The 24819-nt window shown below is 53.7% G+C and overlaps 3 protein-coding genes and 1 pseudogene across 3 annotated transcripts; 1 reads left to right on the forward strand and 3 right to left on the reverse strand.

Annotated features, from left to right (window-relative positions):
* Window positions 1–2335: 2335 nt before the first annotated feature.
* TMEM270 (transmembrane protein 270) lies at window positions 2336–5714 on the reverse strand. The gene is made up of 3 exons (XM_040973690.1): window positions 5643–5714; window positions 2712–3116; window positions 2336–2611 (listed from the first exon to the last, which is right to left on the reverse strand). The coding sequence occupies exons 1-3, from the start codon at window positions 5712–5714 to the stop codon at window positions 2336–2338; spliced, it is 753 nt and encodes a 250-aa protein (XP_040829624.1).
* Window positions 5715–10636: 4922 nt separating this feature from the next.
* METTL27 (methyltransferase like 27) lies at window positions 10637–13290 on the forward strand. Its single transcript, XM_040973784.1, has 5 exons — window positions 10637–10741; window positions 11088–11216; window positions 11481–11616; window positions 11843–11935; window positions 12982–13290. Exons 1-5 carry the CDS (start codon window positions 10637–10639, stop codon window positions 13224–13226), a joined length of 708 nt encoding a protein of 235 aa, XP_040829718.1. The 3' UTR covers window positions 13227–13290.
* Window positions 13291–15521: 2231 nt separating this feature from the next.
* On the reverse strand, window positions 15522–16303 carry CLDN4 (claudin 4). The gene has a single exon (XM_040973785.1). The coding sequence runs from the start codon at window positions 16154–16156 to the stop codon at window positions 15527–15529; it is 630 nt and encodes a 209-aa protein (XP_040829719.1). The 5' UTR covers window positions 16157–16303; the 3' UTR covers window positions 15522–15526.
* A 5667-nt stretch (window positions 16304–21970) lies between these two features.
* LOC121151438 lies at window positions 21971–24315 on the reverse strand (annotated as a pseudogene).
* Window positions 24316–24819: the final 504 nt, after the last annotated feature.

Raw genomic sequence — 24819 nt, forward strand, 5'->3', positions numbered from 1 at the left:
TTGGGACCCTGCACCCACGTAGGAGACACAGAAGAAACTCTAGGCTCCTGGTTTTGGATCAGCTGAGTTCTGGCCATTGCAGCCATTTAGGGAATGAACCAAGAGATAGAAAAATCTTTCTCTGTCTCTCCTCTCCATAAATCTAATCTACCTTTCCAAAAAAAAAAAAAAAAGATAAATCTTAAAGAAAGGAGAAAAGAAATGTCAGGATAAGGGAGTAAAAATGTGCCACTATCACCTCTGCCCGGCGTCCAGCCACCCACCGTGACTCTCAGCCCCCTCCAACTGCCTCTTTCTCACCAGCCCAGGACCCCCAGACAGCTACAGCATGCCAGGCTGCACCCAGGATGACCTTGACAATTACCTTACATCCACCCAGGGCCCTCCACGGGCCCTCCCTGCCCTGGCAGCCACCACGGGTACGGGAACAGGGGGAGAAGCTCTCTGAAAGCCCACCCTGCGCTTCCACCTCCCTCTGGCTTGGCGCATGAAGGGTGGCTGCCGACTCTCAGCAGATCTGCTGTGCCTGGGTTAAGACCCCGCATCCCCACTTGCAGGTAAAGTGTGTGTGGAGATGTTGGCTAAGCTTCCCCGCGCCCCAGCAATGTGAATGGACAAATGGTGGGTGAGTAGGTAGATGGATGGATGGATGGATGGATGGATGAATAGATTTATGGGTGGGTGGGTGGATTTGTGGGTGATGGAGGTAGTGAGAGAGGGAGGGATGGTCTGAGTGAGTGAACGAAAGGTGGGTGGGTGGCTAAGTGTGGACTGGATAGGTTAGTTGCGGCCTCGTTCAGGAGGAGCAAGTACTTCTCAAAGGAACCGGCTAAATCTCCGAAATGTGAGGTCAGGGCACCCCCCAGAGGCCAGAGCCCCTAACTGCCTGCCTGTACCCCCAGAAGGCACTGGGTACCAGCTTGTACTGAAAAACCTAGGGCCCTGGACCCACAGCAGAGTCAGGAACACAGATGGGGAGGCTCGCATGTCCCGGCCCGGTGTGTACTCAGGAACCTCGACCACGTGCAGCTTTTTCTTTCCAGGGAAGTGTTCATCAGATCCAATGCTTGAGCGGCTGAAAGATTCAAACGAAACTGCCAAGTGTCCAAAATGATTGACATCAGACCCAGGAAAGCTGCTTGTAGGAGGCGGCTCTCCTTCCACAGACCACTCCCCTCCCCCCCATGCACCCCAGGCACACACACCTGCAGAGAGTTCCTCCAGCTAAAGAGGAGACACACAAGAGGAAGACCCGGCGTGATAGTTCAATGGCTAAATCCTCACCTTGCAAGCACCAGGATCCCATAGGGGCTCAGGTTTGTGTCCTGGCAGCCCCACTTCCCATCCAGCTCTCTGCTTGTGGCCTGGGAAAGCAGTAGAGGATGGCCCAAAGCCTGGGACCCTACGCTTATGTGGGAGACCTGGAAGAAACTCCAGACTCCTGACTTCAGATTGGCTGAGCTCTGGCCATTGTTGCCATTTGGGGTGTGAACCAACAGATAGAAGATCTTTCTGTCTTCCTTTCTCTCTATAAATATGACCTACCTTCCCAATAAAAATAAATAAATCTTAAAAAGGAGAGACAGAGCCTAGCATGAGAGCCTAGCAGCTAAAATACTTGTCTTGCATGCGCCAGAATCCCATTTGGGCACTGGTTCATGTCCCGGCTGCTCTACTTCCCATCCAGCTCTCTGCTTGTGGCCTGGGAAAGCAATTGAGGATGGCCCAAAACCTTGGGACCCTGCACCTACATGGAAGACCCAGAAGAAGCTCCTGGCTCCTGGCTTCAGATCAGCTCAACTTTGGAGGTTATGACCATTTGGGGAAGCAGCAGATGGAAGATCTTTCTGTCTCTCCTCTCTGTAAATCTGACTTTCCAACAAATATCATAAATAATTTTTTTTTTAAGAGAGCAAGGGAGGGCCTCATGCCATGGCCCGGCGGCTAAAGTCCTCACCTTGAACGCACCGGGATCCCATATGGGTGCCAGTTCTAATTCTGGCAACTCCACTTCCCATCCAGCTCCCTGCTTGTAGCCTGGGAAAGCAGTGGAGGACAGCCCAAAGCCTTGGGACCCTGCACCCACGTGGGAGACCTGGAAGAAGTTCCTGGCTCCTGGCTTCGGATCGGCGCAGCACCAGCCATTGCGGTCACTTGGGGAGTGAATCATCGGACTGAAGTTCTTCCTCTCTGTCTCTCCTCCTCTCTCTATATCTGACTTTCCAATTAAAAAAAAAAAAATCTTTTTTTTTTTTTAAAAAGAGAGAAAGAACAAGTGAGGCAGGGGCAGGGGGTTCATGGCAAGGCAGGCCAGGAAAGCCGGATGGGGACACGTTTATTCTCCAAGGGGCCCAGGCTCTGACAGAACAGGCCCTGTCTCAGGGATCAAGGTCTTATGGAGTGGGGACTCCAACAGGGTCCTAGGGGCCGCCTGCGGCTCCATCTCCTGGGCCTGGGCCAGCTGGGCAGTGTGCTCAAAGGCAGCCTGCAGCAGGTGGGAGGCGAGACAGGTGAGCCAGGTGATGAGATAAGCCAGGTGCCAGGAGGCCAGTGCGGCCGTGGTCGCTGCCCAGCAGGACAGTCGGCTCCGCAGTTCCAGCACCGTGTGGTTCTTCAACAACACCTGGGGGTGAACAAGAGCTGCCACAACTGGTACCTGCCAAGGCTGATGGCTCCCGCCGCCCCCCAACCTACACCCCAAACCTACCCACCTGGTCTGGCAGCCAGCCCCGGCTACAACGATGAACCTTCTGGAACAATCTCCAGGTCAGCAGCGCCAGCAGCAAGGTTACAAGCATTAGGCTGTGCAGACATGACAGCAACAGCTCCCCACAGCTGGCCGCCGACAGGCCCAGCCGCTGCAAAGTCAACCCCACAGTCCTGGCACAGCCCAGCATGGCTGCCCACACTAGCCTGGGACCTCGCAGCAGCAGCCACACAGGGACCCAAGTCAGGGCCACCCCGGCATGCAGAGCCTGGCCCAGGGCTCCCAGCAGGGTGTGGGCTGGCCTGCCACTGTCCCCGCGGGCCTCCTGGGCCAGCCCTGTCACCCAGTGATTGAAGAGAAGGATCTTGAGCAGCAAGAAATTGTACAGGTGCACCCGGTTCTGGATGAGCTGCAGGACAGAGGAGGAGGCTGGAGTTAGCCACCTAGGACAGGAACCCAAGGGGCACTGTTGCCCAGGGGCAGGGAAGGGGGTTGGAAAAGGACAGGGAGGCTCCTAGGCCACCTTAGTCAGCTCTCACACCCACCCATGGGTGAGCTGAGTACACTGTTAAGCAGTCCTTCTGAGCAGGGTGCTCAAGAGGTCTCATGAGTTGACTTCCCGTTTGTCGGTTGTTGGTGATTATCCACAGCTCTATAGACTAAAGGGGATCCATCCCCTTCATCCTCACCATCATCATCACCATCACCGTCATCCCCACATTACCATCATTCCCTTCATCCCTGTCTCCTTCACCATCACCACCATCACCATCATCACCATCACCACCATCATCACCACCATCACCACCATCATCACCACCATTATCATCATTCTCTTCAAGCCTGTCTCCATCACCACCATCACCATCATCACCATCATCACTATCATCATCACCGTCACCACCATCATCACCACCATCACCATCATCACCATTGTCATCATCACCACCATCATCCCCACCATTATCATCATTCTCTTCAAGCCTGTCTCCATCACCATCATCACCATCGTCATCATCATTGTGGTCATTGGAGAAGAGGAGGCTACCCCACCCTCCTGCTGCAGAATTTGAACCCAGCTGAGCTGCCTTCTCCCAAGCTCCTCGGCTCCCCTTGAGACCATGAGGGCAGAGGTATGTGACAGAAGTAGAGGCATTGCTACAACACATGACAGACCCACTGAGAGAAGCACAAGAAGTGGAGAGGCCCAAGCTGGCTTTAACTCAGAGGATGAAGTTTTTTCAGGAAGCTGTGTAGGAAGGAGACTAAGAGATCTGTGGAGAAAAGAAATCAGATCTTCCCCCTGCCCCCCACCCCCACTGCTGTGGCGTTGCAAGTAAATCTGCCTTCTGTAGCACCAGCATGTCATATGGGCACCAGTTCCGGTCCCAGCTGCTCCACTTCTGATTCAGCTCCCTGCTAACACGTCTAGGGAGAGGAATCGGAGTAGAAGAAGCCATTTCTCAGGATGCTGAGAGTGGGGAGGGAGGGGGATCCCGAACAACCCACTGGCTTTACAGGGGCAGAGGCTGAGGCTCTGGGAGACGGAGTCATTGTGCAAAGTCACGCAGCTGGTGATCAAAGCTCAGATCCAAGTGAGGCAGAGTGGTGTTTGGCCCAGGCCTATGGAGTCCAGCTCCCTGCCCACGTGCGCCTTGGCAGGCCAGAGAGGACAGCTCCAGCACTTTGGTCCGCACTGCTCGCAGGGGTGGCCGGGATGGAACGGCGGGCTCCTAGCTGTGTCCTAGCCCAATGCTGGCTGTTGCAAGCCTTGTATACAGTGAACCAAAGAATGGGTGAAATTCTCTCTGATTCTGTCTTGCAAATAAATTAAAAATAAATATATATTTTAAAAAAATAAAGCATACAGGGCCCGGCATGGTAACCTAGTGGCTAAAATCCTTGCTTTGAATGTGCTGGTATCCCACATGGGTGCCGGTTCTAATTCCAGCAGCCCCACTCCCCATCCAGCTCCCTGCTTATGGCCTAAGAAAGCAATCGAAGGTGACCCAAAGCCTTGGGACACTGCACCTGTGTGGGAGACCGGGAAGAGGCTCCTGGCTCCTGGCTTCGGATCAGCCCAGCTCCAGCCTTTGAGGAGTGACTCATCAGACAGAAGATCTTCCTCTCTGTCTCTCCTCCCTTCTGTATATCTGACTTTGTGATAAAAATAATCTTTTTTAAAAAATAAAATAAAGCAGGCCCGGCGCGGTGGCGCAAGTGGTTAAGGTCCTCGCCTTGCACGCCCAGGATCCCATATGGGCGCCGGTTCTATCCCGGCGGCCCCGCTTCCCATCCAGCTCCCTGCCTGTGGCCCGGGAAAGCAGTCGAGGACGGCCCAATGCTTTGGGAACCTGCACCCACGTGGGAGACCTGGAAGAGGCTCCTGGCTTCGGATCGGCATAGCATCGGCTGTTGCGCTCACTTAGGGAGTGAATCATTGGACGGAAGATCTTCCTCTCTGCCTCTCCTCTCTGTATATCCGCCTTTCCAATAAAAAAATGATAAAAATAAATCTAAAACAAATTTTTTTAAATAAAATAAATCACACAGGTGTGTGGCTACCTCGCTTTTCTGACCAGAGAAAGCAGGAAAGGGGGGACAGGGCTGACCCTGGGATCACCACTAACTCAGCCCATAAGTGATTGCGAGTTGGACATGTGGCCCCAGCCATTAACACTTGCATACTTTTTTTTAAGATGGGGTAGGAACGGCACATGCTAGCCCCGCTCCATCCCGCTCCCTGAGACATGACCCCTGGGTAGAGAAAGAGAAAGTCCCAGCTCTGGGCTGGTGGCAGAGGGCGTGGCTTAGTGCTTCCAGAAGCACTCAGAAGGTCACCCAGTTCCAAGGGGCAGGCACAGGAGAGACTCCAAGTAGCCGGCAAAGAATGGTGGGCATGGACCCCACCCATACCCCCAATGCCCCTGCTCACCAGTGCTGACAGCCGCAGGGCCTGCAGCAGCACCCCCAGAAGGCTGGGTCTCCCCGGGGGGACGGCCTCCATGTCTGGCCTCCCCCCCCCCTCCGGCTGGGAGAGACAAGGGAGGGTGACCTCACAGATGTCACAGGGTGGGGGGGTCAAGTTACCATGGGGACCCTGTCGCTACAAGAGATACCCGTTTGGCCAGCTCCTCTCATGGGTGCCTCGCTCTCTTTCTCTCTCTCTCTGCCCATAGAACCTACAGAAGCGGACAGCGGAAGGACAGGGGTCAGAGGTCAAGCACCCTCCTCGGAGGACAGGGGACAGGGTGTCTGGGGAGCTGTCCACCAAGGCAGGGTAGGGAAGAGGTGCCTGCTGTTCGCTCAGATGGTGGCAGTCAAAACCAGTTTTTGGAGTATGTTCCTTGGCCTGCCCCCTACCCTCCTTGGGCTTATCCCCACCACCACCCTTGGCCATCACTTAGCATCCCTGTCCCCAAGTTTCCACCGTCACTGAGACCAAATGCATGGTCTCAGGCACTGGGGTCCACATGGTCGTTAATGGCAACCCCTTTAGGATGCCAGGCCCAAGTGTCTGTCATCTGCCCTCACCTCCCCGCAGAGCCATCTGTGCAGGTGAGGACCACCCCATGAGAGAGCGCCCACGACAGGAGCCAGGGAAAGCAGTGTCTCTTGTAGCAACCAAGTTCCCTCCTAATCTCACTGGATCCCATCCCTGGACTAGCGAGCATCAGCACGCGGGGTTAAGAAAAGGGCAGTAAAAACCTCCAAATTATATCCTTAAGTTGGGAGCTATTCCACCACCCTAGGTACGAGACCTCCCTCCCAGTCCCCAGGTTCAAGGCCGTTTGGGCACTGCTGAGCCAGGCTAAGGTCAACGGGAAGACAGCGCCCAGGAAACGCAGTTGCCATCGCTCATCGCCAGGGGGAGCCAGTTCCTCATCCCCGGCCCCACGCCCCGCGGCAGGTGCAGGATGCGGATGCGGCCCACAGAGTGACAGCAGCAGACCCCAAGTCCGGAGTCTACAAAAACCCGAGGACCCCATCAGCTGAAAGGAGTTCTGGTGTTGATCAAGCTCGGATTTGAAGTGATCTCTGCCCAAGTTTTTCCTACAATTTATTTTTCTTTCCTTTCCTTTTTTTTTTTTTTTTTTTGTAAATATATATATATTTGTTTGAAAGGCAAAGAGACAGAGAGAGATCTTCCATCTGCTGATTCATCCAAATGGCCGTAATTTCATTTCCTTTTTTCCAACCAACTATTTTTTAGACTTATAACAGATTTTTTTAAAGTTATAATCATTTTTATTGGAAAGGCAAATTTAGAGAAGGAAAGACAGAGAGAAAGTACTTTTTTTTAAAGAGCTTTATTACACTTGAAAATTGCTAACAGTAGACTTGGGGGTGCTTGTTGCAAAGAAATGATAAGCATTGGAGCTCATTTGGATGTTCAAGAGCTTGGTTTGGTCATTGCACCACCTGTACAAACATTGAAGCCTTCTGAACACTATAAATACACAGGTCCGTACTTGTCACTCAGAGGTTGGGGAGGGAGCTGGCAGAGGATTAGCAGAAATGAGAGGCTGGGAGAATACAGTGGGAGGAGGGCATGGGGGGCAAGGAAGAGGGCATGGGTCATTGGGTACCAGCTTATGAGAAGTGACAGGAAGAAGAGCTGGAGTCCCAAGGCACAGTGGGTGACTAGCTGACAGGGCACTACCTTCCCAAAAGCCTAGAAGAAAAGATTTTGAATGTTGTCAACAGAGAGGAGACGAATGTGAAGCGACAGCTGTGTGCTTCCCCTGCTGCAAATGTCACACAGTGAGCGTGGTGTCCAAATGCGTTGAGCAGTCAGCATTGTGGCGGAGGGGGCGAAGTCACCACTCGCAATGCCGGCATCCCATAGGGATACCAGTTCGAGTCCTGGCTGCTCCATTTCCAATCCAGCTCCCTTCTAGTAGACCTGGGAAAGCTGCAGAGGACGGCCCATGTGCTCCTGCACCCACATAGGAGATCCTAATGGAGACTCGGGCTCCTGGCTTCAGCCTCGCTCAGTTCCTGACTGCTGTAGCCCTCTGGGGAATGAACCAATGAATAACGCATCTGTGACTCTCACCATCTGCTGTAAATAAATTTTTAAAAAATAATAATTCTGTCTTGGAACGTTCTATTAATGAAATGACGATGAACAAACATTTAGGGTGACATATTAGCAACTTTGGTGCATGTTTGGAATTGTCCAGAAAATGTTTAGCAGTGACAATCGACTTTCGGCTACCAACCGAAGGGCAGAGGGCTGGGCCAGCGGGGAAGTAGCTGGGGCCAGGCAGCACAGACAGAGCAAGCAGCAGGTCTGTCCACGGGATTTGCTGATAGAACAGGGGAAGTGGCTGGGGCTGGGCTCCTGGGTGCCAGGTGGCTCCTGGGTGCCAGGTGGCTCCAGGGGCAGGATGGCTCTGGGGTCTGGGCCGATGTATTCGTGCACGAGGAGGAGCAGATGTGGGAGTGGGGACCAGCTTCCAGAGCATTTAGGGGTGTGGCCTCTAGAAAGGTGTCAGGCGTGCGGCAGTAGCAGGGCAGCCTCGTCCAGAGTTCAGGAGAGAGTCAGGCTGGCAGTGACCAGCTGGGAAGTCACGGGAATATAAATAATACTTACACCCCCTGGGACTGAGTGAGATCAGAGCTGAGGTCACCCAGGGCGTGGGTGTAAACCGAGAACAAAGGCCTGGAACTGAGCTACAGCTCACTGGGCACAGCTGGGTGCCGCTGACCAGGAGCCTTTTCTTTCTTTCTTTCTTTTTTTTTTCTTTTCTTTGGAAAGTCAGCTTTACAGAGAAAAGGAGAGATGGGACAATCTTTCAACCACTGGTTCACTCCCCAAGTGGCCATAACGACCCAAAGCCAGGAGCCAGGGGTCCTCCTCCACCACCCACCCCCAGGTCTCCCACACAGGTGCAGGGTCCCTGACCATCTTCCCAGGCCACAAGCAGGGAGCTAGAAAGGAAGTGGAGCAGCTGGGACGCAAACCAGCATCCACATGGGATCCTGGTGCATGCAAGGCCACCAGGCTACCACACCAGACCCTAACCAGAAGACTTTTATGCCCCTGCGGGGGCGGGGGGGAGGACTGGCAAGCCCCTTCCATCCCAGGCCTTGGTATCAGTTTTCCAAAGCTACCCACTGCGCCCCATGCTCCCCTCCCACAGCCACACTGGTTCCCCATCTTCCAGGCACTTCCAGGACCTGCCTCACCTTCCCTGACTCGCTCACTCATTGTGCACTCAAGCATGCTTCCCACTTGGCTGCCTGTGGCCTTTGCCTGGCACATCTAGGGGATCCGAGAGTGCTCCCAGAACTCCCCTCTGGTCACCACTGCAGGGGTGGAGGGGAGGGGATTCTGAGGTCATGGACTTATGGAGCTCAGCTTCCCCGACCAGCAGGGCTGCCTTTAAGATTTGCTTATTTTTGAAAGAGTTACAGAAAGAAGGAGAGGCAAGACAGATCTTCCCCCTACCGGTCCATTTGCCAGGTGACTGCAGTGGCTACAGCTGGGCCAGGCTCAAAGCCCGCAGCCAGGGAGCTTCTTCCTGGTCCTCCCATGTGGGTACAGGGGTCTAAGGACTTGGATCACCTTTTGCTACTAGCAAGAAACATCCCAGATGGGATGCTGACACCACAGGTGGACATTTAACCTGATATACCACGGTGCCTTTATATGGAGCCGTCATTTCCAGACAAGGCCCACACACTGGCCTTCCCCCATCCCTGGCAAAGGAATGGTCCTGACCGCACCCCCATTCTCATGGTGGAGTGCAGGGATGCAGTGACTCAAAAGGAAAAGCCAGCCTGGGAACAGCCAACAGCATCTACCCGCCACCACTGCCACCCCAGAATGAGGCCAGCCCCGGTGCCTGTCAGAGACTGGCAAGCAACATGTGCATAGCAAATCCGTATGAGCCTAAACCTAGCCCCCTTGGCCAGCTGCCCCCTCCTCACTGACTCGCATCCTGTGCTTGAGAGGGGATGGTCATGAGACTCTATCTGGCCAATAGGATGGGGCAGAAGTCACCCAGGGGCGGGTGGACGGGACTTCCCATCCTGCTTTCCGAAAGGAGAACCTGAGAGCGAACATGCTGCACCTGCCGGCAGGTGCAACTGTGATGACAAGTCGGGCCCAGCGCAGGAGGCCTGACCAGCTCCCAGGGCTCTCTTGGTGGTGTGACGGACCCCCTGTCCACCACGTCTGGTCTCAGTGGCTTTTGTTAGACCAGAAAATCTCACCCCTGCCGCCCTGTTTAAGCCAAGGCCATTCCCCGTGGACCACAGCGGTGTCCGGGGACCGTGTCTCCTACATGCTCACCACACACATTTAGACAAATGTAGCTTGAAACAAACAAACAAACAAAAAAACTCCTAAATACAGAGCCCAGTCCCAGGAGGCTGAAGCCCAAACGTCCGCGCCCCACAACGCGGGGGACACTAAGGCGAACTCCTGGCTATATACAAAGACTTCAATTACGAGCAGAAAACGCTCACGAAAGTCTCCGTGTCGCGCTCGCTGCACTTGAAGCTCTCCGCCAGCCGGCCACCCGCGGCCGCCCCACTGACCCGCCCGCATGACCGCTGCTGTCCGTCCAGAGCTCGGTCAACGGTCAACGGGAGGAGAGCTCATTGGCTGGCGGCAGGGCGCGAGTTGCCATCGCCTCCCTCTGATTGGGAGGCGGAAAGTCAATCATCGAGTCGTGTTGGGGACGTGGCCAGGCTGGCCGCGTCCGCGAGGCCCGCCCCCAGACCCCGTGCGCGCCCGCGCGGGCCGGTCCCACGAGAGCGCTCGCTCGGTGAGTTAGGACCTGCGACCCCAGTGAGTTACGACCTGCAACCCCGGCGCCCCGGACGTCCTCCCTCCGCCGAGGTGAAGGGGGTGGGAATATCTCAGTGTCCCTTCCTGTGTCCACCCACCCCACAGCCGCTGCACCCCCAGACAAGATGGCTCAGGAAGAGGCGCTGGCCCGGGTCGGGGCATCCCACGGCATTAAGGACCTAGCAGGCAAACTCCACTTCTATGACTGCTGGGCCCCAGACTACGACCAGGTAAACCCATCCCTCAGCCAGCTTTACTTTTCTGTCTGTAAAATGGGATCAGTTAGCCTCACCTCCCCAGGGCACCAGTGAGCACAAAACTGGCCCCTGCCCCTCTGTCCGCTCAAATAGTCGCCCTGTCGGCAGCTGGGGGATGGTCCTTAGCCTGGCCCTACAACTCCCGCACGGAAGGGTTGCCTGAAGCAGGTGCCACAGGTCCCCCTAAACGGAGACAAGTCCCTGAACTTAACTTTCCTCTCCCCATAACCCCAACACACACACACACACACACACACACACACCCCCAGGGAGTGGGGCTGCCTGGATGGAATCCTGCTTACTGTGCTGGCTCCTTCAGGACGTGGCTGCCCTGCACTACCGTGCCCCCCGCCTCGCTGTGGACTGCCTCACCCAGGCCGTGCCCAGCCTGCCCCATGGCGCCCTCATCCTGGATGTGGCTTGTGGTACCGGCCTGGTGGCTGTGGAGGTAAGGCACCCCACCGCACCCCCAGATCTGCTGCTCAGCAACATACCCCAACATACCCCCACCCCCAGCTTACTCCCCACTTGCTCACTTTTCCTACACCAAAACCCCAGGGATTCGGCCTCTGCCTCAGACTAGCTGGTCCCAAATGCCTGGACCAAATTTTCCTGCCAGACCTAGTGCATGCACACCACCCGCACCCAGCATGGTACAGGGACTCCAGTGGGACCTGTAACTGAGTCCTACCCCCACTCCCCTATGTGCCAGCTGCAGGCTCGGGGATTCCTCCGGCTGCACGGGGTGGACGGGAGCCCCAGGATGCTGCAACAGGCCCAGGCCCGAGGTCTCTACCAGCAACTTCAGCTCTGCACCCTAGGCCAGGAGCCTCTGCCCAGCCCGGCAGGTACTGCCCCCTTCTGCCCCTGGCCCAGCCTGGCCGGCTGCCTCACCCATCCCGACACAGAGCCCACAGCTTCTCCCTTCAACCCACAGCCCAGGCCCAACACACACACACACACACACCCTACAACCCCCCACCCCATGCATGGAGCTGGTCCTGCAGACCCATGTGGTGGCCTTGACCACTCTGCTACCCGCCACCCGCCACCTCCCCACCCCCTGTTCCCTAGGGACCTTCGATGCTGTGCTGGTGGTGGGTGCCCTCAGCGAGGGCCAGGTGCCCTGCAGTGCCATCCCAGATCTCCTACGCATCACCAAGCCAGGTGAGGAGTTGCCCGGCCAGCTGGCCTGGGCAGACCCATGCAAAGAAGCAGGCGGGGGAGACAAGGGGTCAGTTGGCCTCTTAACCATGAATAACAGGGAGCAGATGGGCAGGTGGTACAACACCGGGGGTCCCTTCACCGTGAGATGGGGAGCTCCCAGCCCAGTTTCCTCATTGGCCGATTTGCCCCCTTCATGCATCCATGGGTCTCTGCTGGGTGAGCCTTGCTCTTACCTGGCATTGGTTTCCCCATCTGGGAAATGGGGCTTCCCCGGGCCAGGGCTAGGGAGAGCGGACAGCCACAGAGATCAATTTGCTGGTTCTGCGTGCTGGGCAGGTAGCTGTGCCCGCTGAGCTCCTGCCACCACCCAGCCCTGAACCTGTCCCCCCCGCTACCTCCCCATCCCGGGCAAGAGCATGAGAGCTGGGAGCCTGGGGCAGTAGTCATTCCAGAAGTTGCTGGCAAGGTCAAAAGGCCTCCTTCTCAGACACTGCACCCCTCACTTCCCCCTCCTCTGCTGGCTGTCCCTGCTGCTGGGCCCAGCACAGGGCAGCCAGCAGAGACCTGGGCAGGCCTGGGCAGGCTTGGGGCTAGGGAGCCAAACCACACAGGAAGGTTGTGAGAGTCAGTAAGAGAGGCAAGAGTTGAGCACAGATGCTCCAGGAAATGCCCTTGTGTGAGCCAGCAGGCACCGGGCACTACCAGACCAGAGCCCCATGGGCCAGTCTCCATGTCAGGGTCTCCTTCCCTGTCGCTGTGTACATCTGCTGTCACTCACCACCTCCTCTGGGAAGCCCTTCCAGAACCCAGCCTTTGGGTCTCCCTCTGTCTCCTTGTGTGTGCAGTCCCTGAATGGGCTGGGCATTTTGCACGCACACACAGATCTTTCCCCAGCACAACAGAACTGTCCCTAGTCTGCCAGTAGAGAAACAGAAGCTAAGAGGAGCATAGAGACCCCCAGGAATTCCTGGAGGGGGGGAGCGGGTCAAAGACAGCCACAGGACAGCTGCCTCCAGCTCACTTGCACCCTTCTCATCCCTTCTTAGGTGGGCTGGTGTGTCTGACCACCAGGACCAATCCATCCAACCTCAAGTACAAGGCAGCTCTGGAGGCCACCCTGGACCGGTTAGAGCAGGCTGGGGCATGGACGTGCCTGGTGGCCCAGCCTGTGGACCACTGGGAGCTGGCCACCTCTGAGTCGGAGCTTGTGCCTGGAGCCTCTGCTCAGGATGGCTTCATCTCTGGCATCATCTATCTGTACCGAAAGCAGCAGGAGACCACCCAGGGTTGAGAGAGAGACAGGCCTGGTCCCCAGCCCTCCCCCATCCTTGCGACTATCCCCTGACCTTATAGGTGGCCCTGGCCAGGCCCACCCCGCTCCCTCACATGTGACCCAGGGCTGCTGGGCCCACTCCACCACCCCCACACAGGAGTGCTCTGAGCTGTCCTATGAGCTCTCCAGAGGGGTGAGAGGATTTCCGGAACATTCATTCTGGGGGTTCAGGATGCTGCAGGCTGGGGAAAGAGGTGGCATTGCAATGCAGCGGGTTAAGCTACTGCTGGAGATGCACCGGCGTCCCCAAGAGGAGCCACTTGTGCTCACTGGTGGAGACCCAGAGGGAGTTCCAAGCTTCTGACTTCACCCTGGTCCAGTCCTGACCAGTGCAGCCATGTGGGGGGAAAGATGACACAGCAGGATGCAAGAGCTCTCCTGTGTGCGGAGCAGAGAGAAGTGGCTCTACTTTCAAAATAAATAAATCCATCTTTAAAAAAAATGAGGCCAGCACCATGGTATAGTAGTCTGTCCTCAGCCTACGGCGCCAGCATTCCATGCGTATACCGGTTCATGTCCTGGCTACCTCACTTTCCATCCAGCTCCCTGCTTTTGGCCTAGGAAAGCAGTGGAGGATGGCCCAAAGCCTTGGGACCCTGCACCCACACGGGAGGCCCAGAGGAATCTCCTGGCTTCTAAATTTGGATTGTCCCAGCTCCGGCTGTTACAACCATTTAGGAAGTGAATCAGCAAATGGAAGATCTTTCTCTTAGTCTTTCTCTTTATAAATCTGCCTTTCTAATAAAATATATATTTATATAAATAATATTATATATACAAACATATAATACATATTATATATATCCTTTTTGGGGATTCCTATATATCCTTTTTTGGATTTACATAAATGTATATTATATATTTATAAATAAATATATAAATAAAAATTGTATATTCATAAATGAATATGTTTATGAATATATGTTTTGGATATATATATCCAAAAAAAGGAGACATTGGACGAGCCAGAGGAGACCCCATCAGGGCAGTCCCTGACCCAAAACTAGGTGGGGCCACAGCTGTTAAATGTGGGGCCTCCCAGGTGCTGGGACCTCATGGCTCAACTGTGTGCACAAGGAAACAGGCTAGACCACCCTGGGAGGTGCTCGCTCTGGCTGCCAGGGGCCTTAGGATGGGAGCCAGCCTGCTGTGGGTTCCCGGGCCTTTCACACACCGAGGTGTGATGGGCGTGTCCCTGAGCTGGGACAGGTGAAGTGACCGCCGAGTTGGGCTGCTGCTGCTAATAACACCCCCTCCCAGAACTGGCCCTTCAGGACCAGCAGGCTCCAGAACATTCCACACCCAGGTCAGGAGGTAGCCCCGGAGCCCAGGGGACCAGCCTGGCTACCCAAAGAGAGATCAAAGGCCCCCGGGGTGGAGTATTTTCTGTCCTCCCTCCTGGGGTCCCAGCCCCACAACACACACACACACACACACACACATACCTGCTGGGTCCTGGGTTTACCCCCTAAAATGGAGATGGTCTGAACAAGATGACTGCCGAGGTTAAGGAGTTTCTTGGTTGACTCCCTGCCCCGGCCTCAGGCTCTGCCCCTCCCACCCTCACCCCCGGAGCTACAACAATCAAACAGTACAGAAATCTTTCCTATGTACAAGTCCTATTTATTGTAGAAAATAATAATAATAATTACAATGACTGAACAGCGCTCCTTAAATTACAAAACAGAATCCACTGAGATACAGAGGCAAAACCTGGACTTTGTACCCCGCAACACATATACCCCAGGAGTCCATCCATGGGGGAGAGGTGGGCTTCAGGTCTTCCCCAACCCCTCCCTGCCCCGAACCAGTCTGTCCAGTCTGCCCCTCCTCAGGAGGCATTCTTACAGCCATAACCACCACAGTTCCTTGGGCAAGGCATGCACAGCCCAGGCGCCAAACTTCTTCCGTCATACACCAGTGGCACCCAGACCTTGGGTGGAGGCCAGGAGCTAGTCACAGAGGACTTTGGCAGAGGGGGGCATGGGGCAACTCCAGCACAGGTGGGGAACAGAGCTCCAGGGCTGGGCTGTCCCGGCCAGCAGGGCCAGCTCCCCGCTCCGTCGCCTCCTGCATCCGGGAGCCATTCAAAGGAGGGGGGTTCTTTGGCATCCATCTTGGGGTAGGTATCCCAAAGTGGGCCAGGCAGGTGGGGCTGAGGCCACCGGGAAGGCCTCCTGCTAAGTCACAGTCAGAGTTCAATCGCGGGGAAATCCGACCGGGAACGACAGAGCCCCTGAGTGGCAAACGGTGGCACCTTACACATAGTTGCTGGCCGGCGCCGAGCGGGCGGCGGAATACTTGGCAGAGTAGGGTTTTTCGGCGCGGGGTGGGCAGTTACAGCAGAGCAGGGCACCACCAAGCAGGAGCAGACCCGAGGCGGCCCAGCCGATATAGAGCGAGGCTCCCATCTCTCGCTTCTGCCCCGAAGCCACCAGCGGGTTGTAGAAGTCGCGGATGACATTGTGGGCCGTCCAGGACACGGGTACCATCACCAGCAGGCCGGCCAGCAGGAACACCACGCCCGCAACGATCATGGTCTTGGCCTTGGCCGTGTCATCCTCCACGCAGTTGGTGCACTTGCCCCCGATCACAGACAACAGCACGCCCACGGCGGCCACGATGATACAGATGATCATGAGCGCGCGGGCGGCCTGCAGGTCCTGCGGCAGCGCCAGCAGCGAGTCGTACACCTTGCACTGCATCTGGCCCGTGCTCTGCACCACACAGTTCATCCACAGACCCTCCCAGGTGACCTGCGACGTGACGATGTTGCTGCCGATGAAAGCCGTCACACGCCACATAGGCATGGCACAGCTCAGCATGGCGCCCAGCCAGCCCAGCACAGCCAAGGCTATGCCCATCACCTGTAGCCCCATGGAAGCCATGGCTCCGGGTCCCCACGGGCCGGGCTCAAAGACCTGATGTGGCGGCAAGAAAGTGGACGAAACGATCCGGGAGAGAGTTGTAGGATTCCAGTCAAGGAGAGGGAGACGCAGACGCAGAACCAGCAGGAGCCGCCCCGAGTGTGAACAGACCAGCTCCTTCCAGCCGACAGCAGCCTCGCCGGTGGCAGGTGCAGTAGCTTATATGGCGCTGCAGAGAGAGGCGGGGGCAGAGGGAGGTGGGGCCTCCCCACTACCAGTTTCTCCGGATTCCTGAGCCTTAGCCAACAAAGACACTGGAAGGTCCCGGCCTCCCCCTTGTCCCCCACTGGTTCCTGAGTCACTCCCCAGTATCAGAGGAAACTGCCCTCTCTTCCCCAGTCCCCAGGTCAGCCGGGAGACAAATTCTGAGTCACAGCCAGGGCCACCTGGATGTCCCCAGGGCAGGGCGAGGCAGGCCCAGCACCCCCACCCCATCCCCTTGCTCCTAAACGTAGGCCTTGGAGGGATGTGGGGGGGAGATGGCCCCATGGGCTGAGTCTCAGGATGAAACTGGACCTGGCATTGTCACCTGGGACAGGGGGAAGCCCTGCCCTCCCCACCTCTCCTTTCTCCATGCACCTTCCGCCAGAAAGAGAGACAGTGTCCCCTCCACAGCCCTGCAGGGCCAGGGCTGAGGCCGCGTGGGCAGAAGGCCTTCCGGGAGACAGCAGCCCCACAATGGCTGTTTACTCAGTGCGGCCATCCAAAGCACTCAGATAAAACCGAGAGAGGGGGCCAAAGTCCCCGGTGGTTACAAAAGCCGGATTGAGAGCCAGGCTTTGGGTTTGGGGGGTGGGGTGGTCCCCGGGAGGCTGAGGGGGACCACCCCTCAAAACACACTTCCAAGCACAGCGGGGACGACAGAAGGAGGAAACACAGCTCTCTCCGGGCATGGCAGCAGCGGGACTGGGTGAAGGGGACGTTGTGTCGGAAAGGAAGAGCGAGGAATGTAGTTGGACTGGAGATGGGCAGGCCAGTGGCCATGGGGAGGGGCCAGCCCTGGGCTGGGCACGGAGGCAGGTAGGCACTGGTGGCTGGCAAGGGTCCCCATGGCTTCAGGAGACACTGCCAGAGTCGGCACCTGGAGGGAGGTGAGGCGGCAAGGAGAGCAAACATCCAGGCTTAGCGGGTCTGGGTCAGTCTAGAGAGGTGCTGAGGGGACGTAAAGGAAGGCACCATGCTTGGGGGACCTTCCTTAGCCCCCCATCTCGTTGTCCCCCCAGAGCATCCCCACTGGGTTATCTGGGATGCCACCGACCCATGTTACAGACTGGAAAGCTGAGGCCTCGCCTTTACAGTTAAATCATAAACACCTCCGTCTCCTTCCTTCGTTGGGCCAGGGGTTCCTGGACAGGACAAAAAGCAATGTCCTGTTCCGACTTCAGGGTCCAGGACAGGGCTTGGCACCCAGTGGGCGCTCAACGATGACACCCAGGGAAACTGGTTTCTGGTCAGCCACCGCCTTCTCTCACAGTCCAGACGAACAGGGACGTCGGCGCTGCCCGCGGGAACCGCCCTGGACGGGGCTTTCCTTACAAGGCTCTGAGGAAGCGCACAGCAGGCCCCCTGGGGGCTGAGCAGTGGCTAAGATAAACATCCTGCCCAGCCGACAATAAGCACTTTCCTGCTCGGCCCAGCCTCCCAGCAGGTGAAGCTGGGCGTGGATGCTCCGGCGGCGAGGAGGGCTGGGGCGCGAGGAGGGCCGGGCCGACAAGTCCAGTCTCCAACAGGAGAGCCTCCGGCCCCACGCGCGCTCACCTGCCGGCCCCATTGCAGACTCTGAACGGGGAAGCTGAGTTAACCAGTTAGCCTGGACAACCCCTTTACGCCCCCTTTACCCAACTTCTTGGCTGTCTTTTAGAACACAGCCAACCGGCAGGAGCGTAGCGGGGCGGGGAGGAGGGAAGCGCACCACACACAAGCCCTAGAACTTTCCATCTTGGCCGCCCCCCCTTCCCCCACAGCCTGCCAGTCAGCCACATCAGGAGCTGAGAGTGTGAGAGGGGCTGGGGGGAGGGGGCAGGTGCAAGCCCGAGCTCAGGTGGTAGGGTGATGGGGGATGCTGGGGGGAGGGGGCAGGTGCAAGCCCGAGCTCAGGTGGTAGGGTGATGGGGGATGCCTGGCCGGGGGGAGGGGTGGTGGAGGGGGAGGAATCCAGGCTTGAAGCAGGGACGGGAGGGGCACCCCGAGGGAGCAGGAGCTGGAGGGATTTATCTATGCTTGAGCGACAACAAGAGCAGGTGGCTCCGGCCCGCCCACCCACCTGAGGCTGGAAAAACACCTGCGAAGGCTGAAAAAACACCTTCTTTGCCCTATCCTAGTGGCTCCTGGAGCCTCGGGGGCCCAGCACCCCACCCTCTCAATACAGCACAGCTCACCACCACCATTTGTTTCATGGTTCAGGGAATACAGGGCTGTCATTTTTTTTTTTTTTCTTCTTTTTTCTTGTTCACAACGGATGCCTCCTGAACTGCCGGAAGAACCAGGCCCGTCAGGGCTGGGTTTTAATTAAAGCTAGCCTCCTCCCCCGACAGGGGCCAGCTTACCCGTTCTTGCCCAGGCCATAAAAACCAGCCACAGGCAACTCACCAGCCCTGGTTGTCCCCTACCCTCCACCCTACCCCACCCCTCAACTCCACCTTGTGAAGCCACAACATGAGCACCCCCTCCTCTGGCTAACACAGCTGTGCGTTAGCCAGGGAGAGCCGGAACATGCTCTAGACAGGAATGTGGGATCTAGGGACAGGAGTCCCTGCCTGAGGCTCCGCTCTGCCAGGCAGGGGCTCCCATCCTGGGAGTCCTTGGTTCCAACACACACACACACACACACACACACCTTACCCTGATGCAGCCCCTTGGAGTCCCTAGCAAGGCGTGCAAAGCCAGCCAGTGTGGCCTGCCCGGCTCCCACCCCCATGCAACCATAAAAGGATCTTAGCTCTCAGACCTTTCTGCTTCCAGAGAACAGGAAAAGCCAAAAGGCAGGAAAGACAGGTAGGTAATGCAACCCCCAAGCATTGGGCATCACAGTCCCAACTCTGCCTGGGCTGGGGTCCCAGCTCAGCTCCTGGAGCCACCTCCCTGGGGGAAGCAGCAAGTCGCGGCTCAAGTTCCCTGTGTCTAGACCTGGGAGCCCCACCTGGGAGCCCCGCCTGGGATTGCTAGCTCCTGCTTTCAGCCTTGTCTGGCCTTGGCTCCTGTGGGTATCTAAGGGAGTAAACTAGCAGATGGGTAATTTTTTTCTCTCTGCCTTTCAAATAAATAAAGGTTTTTTTTTTTTTTTTCCTTCTCTCAACTGTGGGCACTACTCTGCTGGGCTGCAATTCTTGCTGATAAGCATGAGAGCCAGGGTTAGGGACGGGCTCTCAGGGTTAGGCTGGTCCAGGCAGCAACACCAGTTGATTTTTGTGTGGGTCTTTCCTGGGGGAGGGTCAGGCTGAGTTAAGCTGCAGTACCCATGGAAGTACACAATAGCCAGATGGATGCCAGACAGACTGGCCTAGGCCACAGCACATGCCAGCATACGTAAAAACCAGGGCTGAGGGTGAGCGTGCTGGGGGTATTGGGGACACATCTCAACTATGCTGTGGTACCCATTGGTGTTCATGAAGACTGGGCAGGCTGACTGGGATAAGCCACAGCACGCACATCTCAGTTCATTGTGAGAGATGGGACTTTGGGTGAGCTGACCAGGCAGCTGCATCCATTGATATGTGAGTTGGCTGGGGCAGGTAATGAACTGAACCTGACCCTGCACTGGCTGGTGCATACAGGATTCAAGTCTAAGATCACTCTTGACAAGGTTTCTCAGGGGTCTCCCCAACTAGATCACTATAATCAAACCCCTCAAAACAGGGAAAATCACAGTATATGTGGTCCAACCTTGGAGTGCATATATTGGGACTGGTTGCTGATGCCTGTTCAGCATGCCCAGATAAACACAAAAGACGTGACAGCCAGCTCATGTAGGCCAACAGAGGACATCAGATGCATCGTTGGAGGATGGAAAACAGAACAGGTTGGACCACTCTCCTGGCCAAGCTTTGCAACATGTTCTTGAGCCTTTGGATACACTAAGGTGGACTGGGTCAGCCAATAGAACTTGGAAAGATTTTATCAACTCCGGGGCAGAGCTCTGTCAGGGCCACTCGGGTCGCAGCCTCAGAATACTCCTCCCTACATCAGGGTCTCTAAGGTGTAATCAAATAGCCATCCCCCACAACACCCAGGTGCTGATGTAGTTTGAAGGCAAGGAATGGTCCCTTCCTCTTCCCTCCCTGTGGACACAAGAGAAAAAAAAATGCAAACATTTGTCCCCCTCACCTTCCTCCCTGCCATGACGATCTCCACCCTAACCAGGCATACATCCCTCTCAACTATACAAAAAATATTACAAATTAAATTAAAATTTAAAAAATTTCTTCTCTAAGCACATGACATTTTGATCCTTATAAAATCAAGCATTATTCCCCCCCAAAAATTTTTTTTTTTAAAAAAAGGAAGCAACTTCATTCTCCTCTCCTAAAACCATTTCACATGAAACTTGAGCCCAAGCTATTTTCCTCAACTGTCCACGCGTGGAGCATGTAATTCCTGCACGCGCCACCCACCAGAGCCGGAAGTCAGGGAGTCTGTTTCCTTTGTAGCCAGAAACAACGTACAAGTTGGGAAATTTAATATAGTTTTATAAGATTTATTTTTTAAAAAACTTTCTACAAAATGGCTTTATTTTTAAAAATATGATCTTTTCAAAAAAAAACAGGCCTCTATATTTATATACAGTTACTCAGTTTAGAAACAGTCAAAAATACAATAACTTCAGATTAAGAAATTAAGGTTTGTAACATACAATACTGATGGCAAACAAGACGGTTTAAATAGTGCTTGTGGGACGAAAGGAAAGGTCTTGTCTGGCTCCTTCCCACCTGTCACTTTCCTAGTAGTGTGTGGGTAATGCGTTTGTGACTCTTTTGAGTGTCTCTGTGTCAAAAAACACACTCCTTCACGCTTATTTCTTCTTTTTCCTCCCTTGCAGCTCACTGATATGTAATTACAGGTACTGTTCGTATACACCAGGCCTTTTGAAACTTTGATTTTTAAAACTGGAAGCATTCTTAAGGCAAGGAACATGCATGCTAGGACAGCACAGAAATATGCATGCTAGGACAGACCTTATTCCTCTCTTTAACAACATTCAACATGATTTTGATGTCCTAGCCAGCAGTCTGAGCAGCTTCCAAGCAATCTTACCTTGGTAACATGGTACGGAAATATTTCAAAACACGTTCAAACACCCAGTGTAAACTTGCAATGAAACAGGAGAAAGGGTTTGTCCAAACTGAAATGCAATTAGCTAATCTATTCATGAAGCTATTTTGATTTTTCATAATCTCAAATTCTTAAACTTTTTTTTTTTGCCATGGTCACTTGCTTTTCAAACTGGAACCTTAGCATCTTCCTAGAGTTCTAACTCTGCCATATGTACTTGATAAGTAAAATCAGAATAGTTTAAAGATAAAATATGACTTCAAAGAAATCGCGAGCTGATGTTTTAGACTTTGCCCATAGAATCTATTCTTCCATGGAGATTTCAACAGTAATGTCAGTGAAGCAGTGACACGGGATTCGATTCTGAAAGCTCCTACTGCTAGAGAATATAAATAAAATTCAAAGTCTTGGCTCCTTTGCTCCAGTTTCATCTTCTGAAACAATATAAGTGTCTGTTTATATATTTATAGCACTCTATCTACACTGATCAGGAAGGAACTCAAGAAAGAACTTTGTACTTTTTAATTTTACAGTTTAATACTTGGAAGAATGCTGCAGAGAATATTAATGATTTACAATTAAAAACATATGACATATGTCATCAAAAATAGCTGAACTCAAGCCAAATGACTTGACCCACTGAAAATAACAGCAAGAGCAATGGCAGGTGGTTCAACTCCTGTGTCTCATTTCTATTAAATTCCATCATCCCTGTTTGTTACTGCCTTTTTAGTATACAGTACCTTTTTGAGTCATTAACTATACTGTCTCCTCTATACTGCCAAATCCACTAGGAATTCTTTCTTGAGCCCACAGGGGTCCCTTTAGTATATCATGAGAATAATCTTTAAACTGACCGCTAACAACAACTATCCATCAAATACAAATGGTCATTTTCTGTATAAAAAAAAAACTCTGCAAAACAAAAAACAAAGCTGTTAATGAATTTTAAGAGGCCAATTTACAGTTTCTTTTTTTCTTTTTGCAAGTAATGGGTCAATTCCATAAGGCATGTAAAAAAGATATTATTTGTAAATCAGGTTGTCATCCAACATATATAATAATATGAACAGATTTAAATATGACATTGAATCAAAAATGATCCTAGACAATTGAAGGGCTGATTTTCTTAATCCCACAATTTTATTAAACCATCCCATCCTCACGTTATGACTTTAGATGTTTCATGAGGACGCCACACCGCACCTATACACACTTTATCATGAGCTTTAAACCGACTATAGAGCTTTGTGGTCTTCCAATCCCAAATGTTTAATTTTCCATTTCCATCTCCTGAAATCACATAGCTCATATCTGGAGAAAAGTCCACCTGACAAGCATAGCCTGCTACCATGTGGCCCTTAAATTTTTTTTTTTTTCTTATTTAATCTAAATCTGTTCTGTGCTCCAGAAATTAAGATTTGGTTGTCCATTGATTGGCATGCTAGCCATTTCCCGTTTGGAGACAAAGTCACGGCAGGCATTGAATGCATACTGGGTTCTGCTATATACTTGAAATCCACAGGGATGTCCCATTCCCAAACTCGGAGGCTCTTATCATCAGAGGTACTAACAAATCTATTCTCATCGATGAAAACAATGGTGTTGACAGCTCCCAAGTGCCGATCATACTCCTGGACAATTTCTCCACTTCGGGTGTCCCATTGCACAATCTTTTTACCAGACATCCCAGCCACAAAGAGATTCTGCTTATCCTCATCGGGATTGAATTTGACACAACAGGGTACTTTTCGGTTTGTAAATCTTGATATACACTGTCCCGTCTCCGTGTCCCAGAGCTTCAGATGCCTGTCATCGGCTGCGCTGAGGAGCTGTGTCCCCGCAGTATTGAAGCAGCTGTCCCTCACAGCCTTACTGTACCCAAGAATGTGCGCAGACAGCAGCGGTCTCCATATTTTACAGTCCATGGAGCAAGACAACAACAAATGGCCGGAGAGAGGAAGCCACGGACTGCACTGACTCCCTTTGTGTGTCCAGACCACACATGAATCTGCTTCTTTGGAAGATAACACGTGTCAGGTGGCACACTTGACCGCAGATTTACACTGACATCCTGAGGTATGTGAAGATAGGACCTGCCTTGATAGTCGTACATCTCCTTAACGGGCAGGATTGTCTTCTCCTCCCCGGGTTTCTCATCTTCCTGCTTGCCTTTTTTCTGCCTCTTTGCTGTGATTTCATCCAACTCCTCCTGCTCTTCCTCTGAGGGTTTGGCAACATCTTTTTCATCCACATATTTTGCCCATGGTCCCAAGAAACCATCCATATTAGATGCATCATTTTCTTTTGAACTTTTTCCTTTTTTCTGTTTTCTTCTGACCAGTTTCAAACACAGTTAAACCTTGATTTTTTTCAGCTTCTTCTACAGCACCAATGTACTTGGCAGTCACTTGATGATTATCTAATGAAGGGTCCAATGCGTAACCATATGTGGCAAAAGTTCTTCTCTGCTGTTCAAACTTAAAGTCGTTGATATGAGCTGGTTCAGCATATCCAGAAAGTGTGTTTCTAGGGGCAGCCATTTGCTGTGTTCTAAAGGGATTTTCTGGTCCAAACTCAGAAGCAAACATGGTCTCATACGTGGGGTTATACTGAACTTCTTTCACAGCAGGGTCAAGGTGAACTCCAGTCTCCAAATCTTCCTTCACTGCCACCTCCGGAGCCGAGTCCACCGCCACGGCCAGAGACGGCTTGGTCAACGGCGATTTGGCCAAATGCATGAGAGAGTCGGCGGCTGGCAGCGGACATTGATCGCCTTCACTGTCCGAGTCGGATTCAGACCCCGAACCCGAACCGTAGGAAGCGGCCAGAGCCGCAATTGCAGCCGACATGACGGCAACTCAGCCTCTCAAGATTTATTTATTTCACTTGAAAGCGTTACAGAGGAGGGACACACAGACACATGAGCTATTGTGGGGAGCAGAGCGATCACACCGGGCACCGACACAGGGCGAAAGAGAGCCTTTAGTTTGCCATGCGTGGCCACATAACGGTTGCCGCTGGAATTTGAGAGATCGCGTGTCATGCTTTTCCTTATGCCAGGGTTTTTATGCTTTTAAATTTCATCCCTCTGTCTGCCTGCCTGCCACATCAGGATACTTCACATAACTTCAGTGTTTCTCGTTTTCTTTTCTTTTTGTTTGCTTACCCACATCATGTGACTAAACCGTTTTTTGCTTCCCCACAGCCAACAGCAGTTTAAGTCAGCAAGCACATCTTTCGAAACGGAACGTGATGGCTAGGTCTGTTTGGAACCGATTGCAAAAAACACTTACTAAAATTTCTTCTGTGGCTTCCCAGGTCATGGGTTAGAGCGGGCACAAGATGGAGTTCCT

Source organism: Ochotona curzoniae, unplaced genomic scaffold (assembly GCF_017591425.1).
Source record: "Ochotona curzoniae isolate NIBS_2020 unplaced genomic scaffold, NIBS_Ocur_1.0 contig_2321, whole genome shotgun sequence".
Classification (NCBI taxonomy): Eukaryota; Metazoa; Chordata; class Mammalia; order Lagomorpha; family Ochotonidae; genus Ochotona; species Ochotona curzoniae.

What these genes read in the sequence shown, in the direction of transcription:
- TMEM270 (XM_040973690.1), bottom strand. Translation starts at nt 5,714, where the DNA reads ATGGAGGCCGTCCCCCCGGGGAGACCCAGCCTTCTGGGGGTGCTGCTG. An exon ending in CCCTGCGGCTGTCAGCACTG is followed by an intron (nt 3,117 to 5,642) that starts GTGAGCAGGGGC and finishes TCTGTCCTGCAG; the next exon opens with CTCATCCAGAACCGGGTGCA. An exon ending in GGGGCTGGCTGCCAGACCAG is followed by an intron (nt 2,612 to 2,711) that starts GTGGGTAGGTTT and finishes GTGTTGTTGAAG; the next exon opens with AACCACACGGTGCTGGAACT.
- CLDN4 (XM_040973785.1), bottom strand. Translation starts at nt 16,156, where the DNA reads ATGGCTTCCATGGGGCTACAGGTGATGGGCATAGCCTTGGCTGTGCTG.
- METTL27 (XM_040973784.1), top strand. Translation starts at nt 10,637, where the DNA reads ATGGCTCAGGAAGAGGCGCTGGCCCGGGTCGGGGCATCCCACGGCATT. An exon ending in GGGCCCCAGACTACGACCAG is followed by an intron (nt 10,742 to 11,087) that starts GTAAACCCATCC and finishes TGGCTCCTTCAG; the next exon opens with GACGTGGCTGCCCTGCACTA. An exon ending in CCTACGCATCACCAAGCCAG is followed by an intron (nt 11,936 to 12,981) that starts GTGAGGAGTTGC and finishes ATCCCTTCTTAG; the next exon opens with GTGGGCTGGTGTGTCTGACC.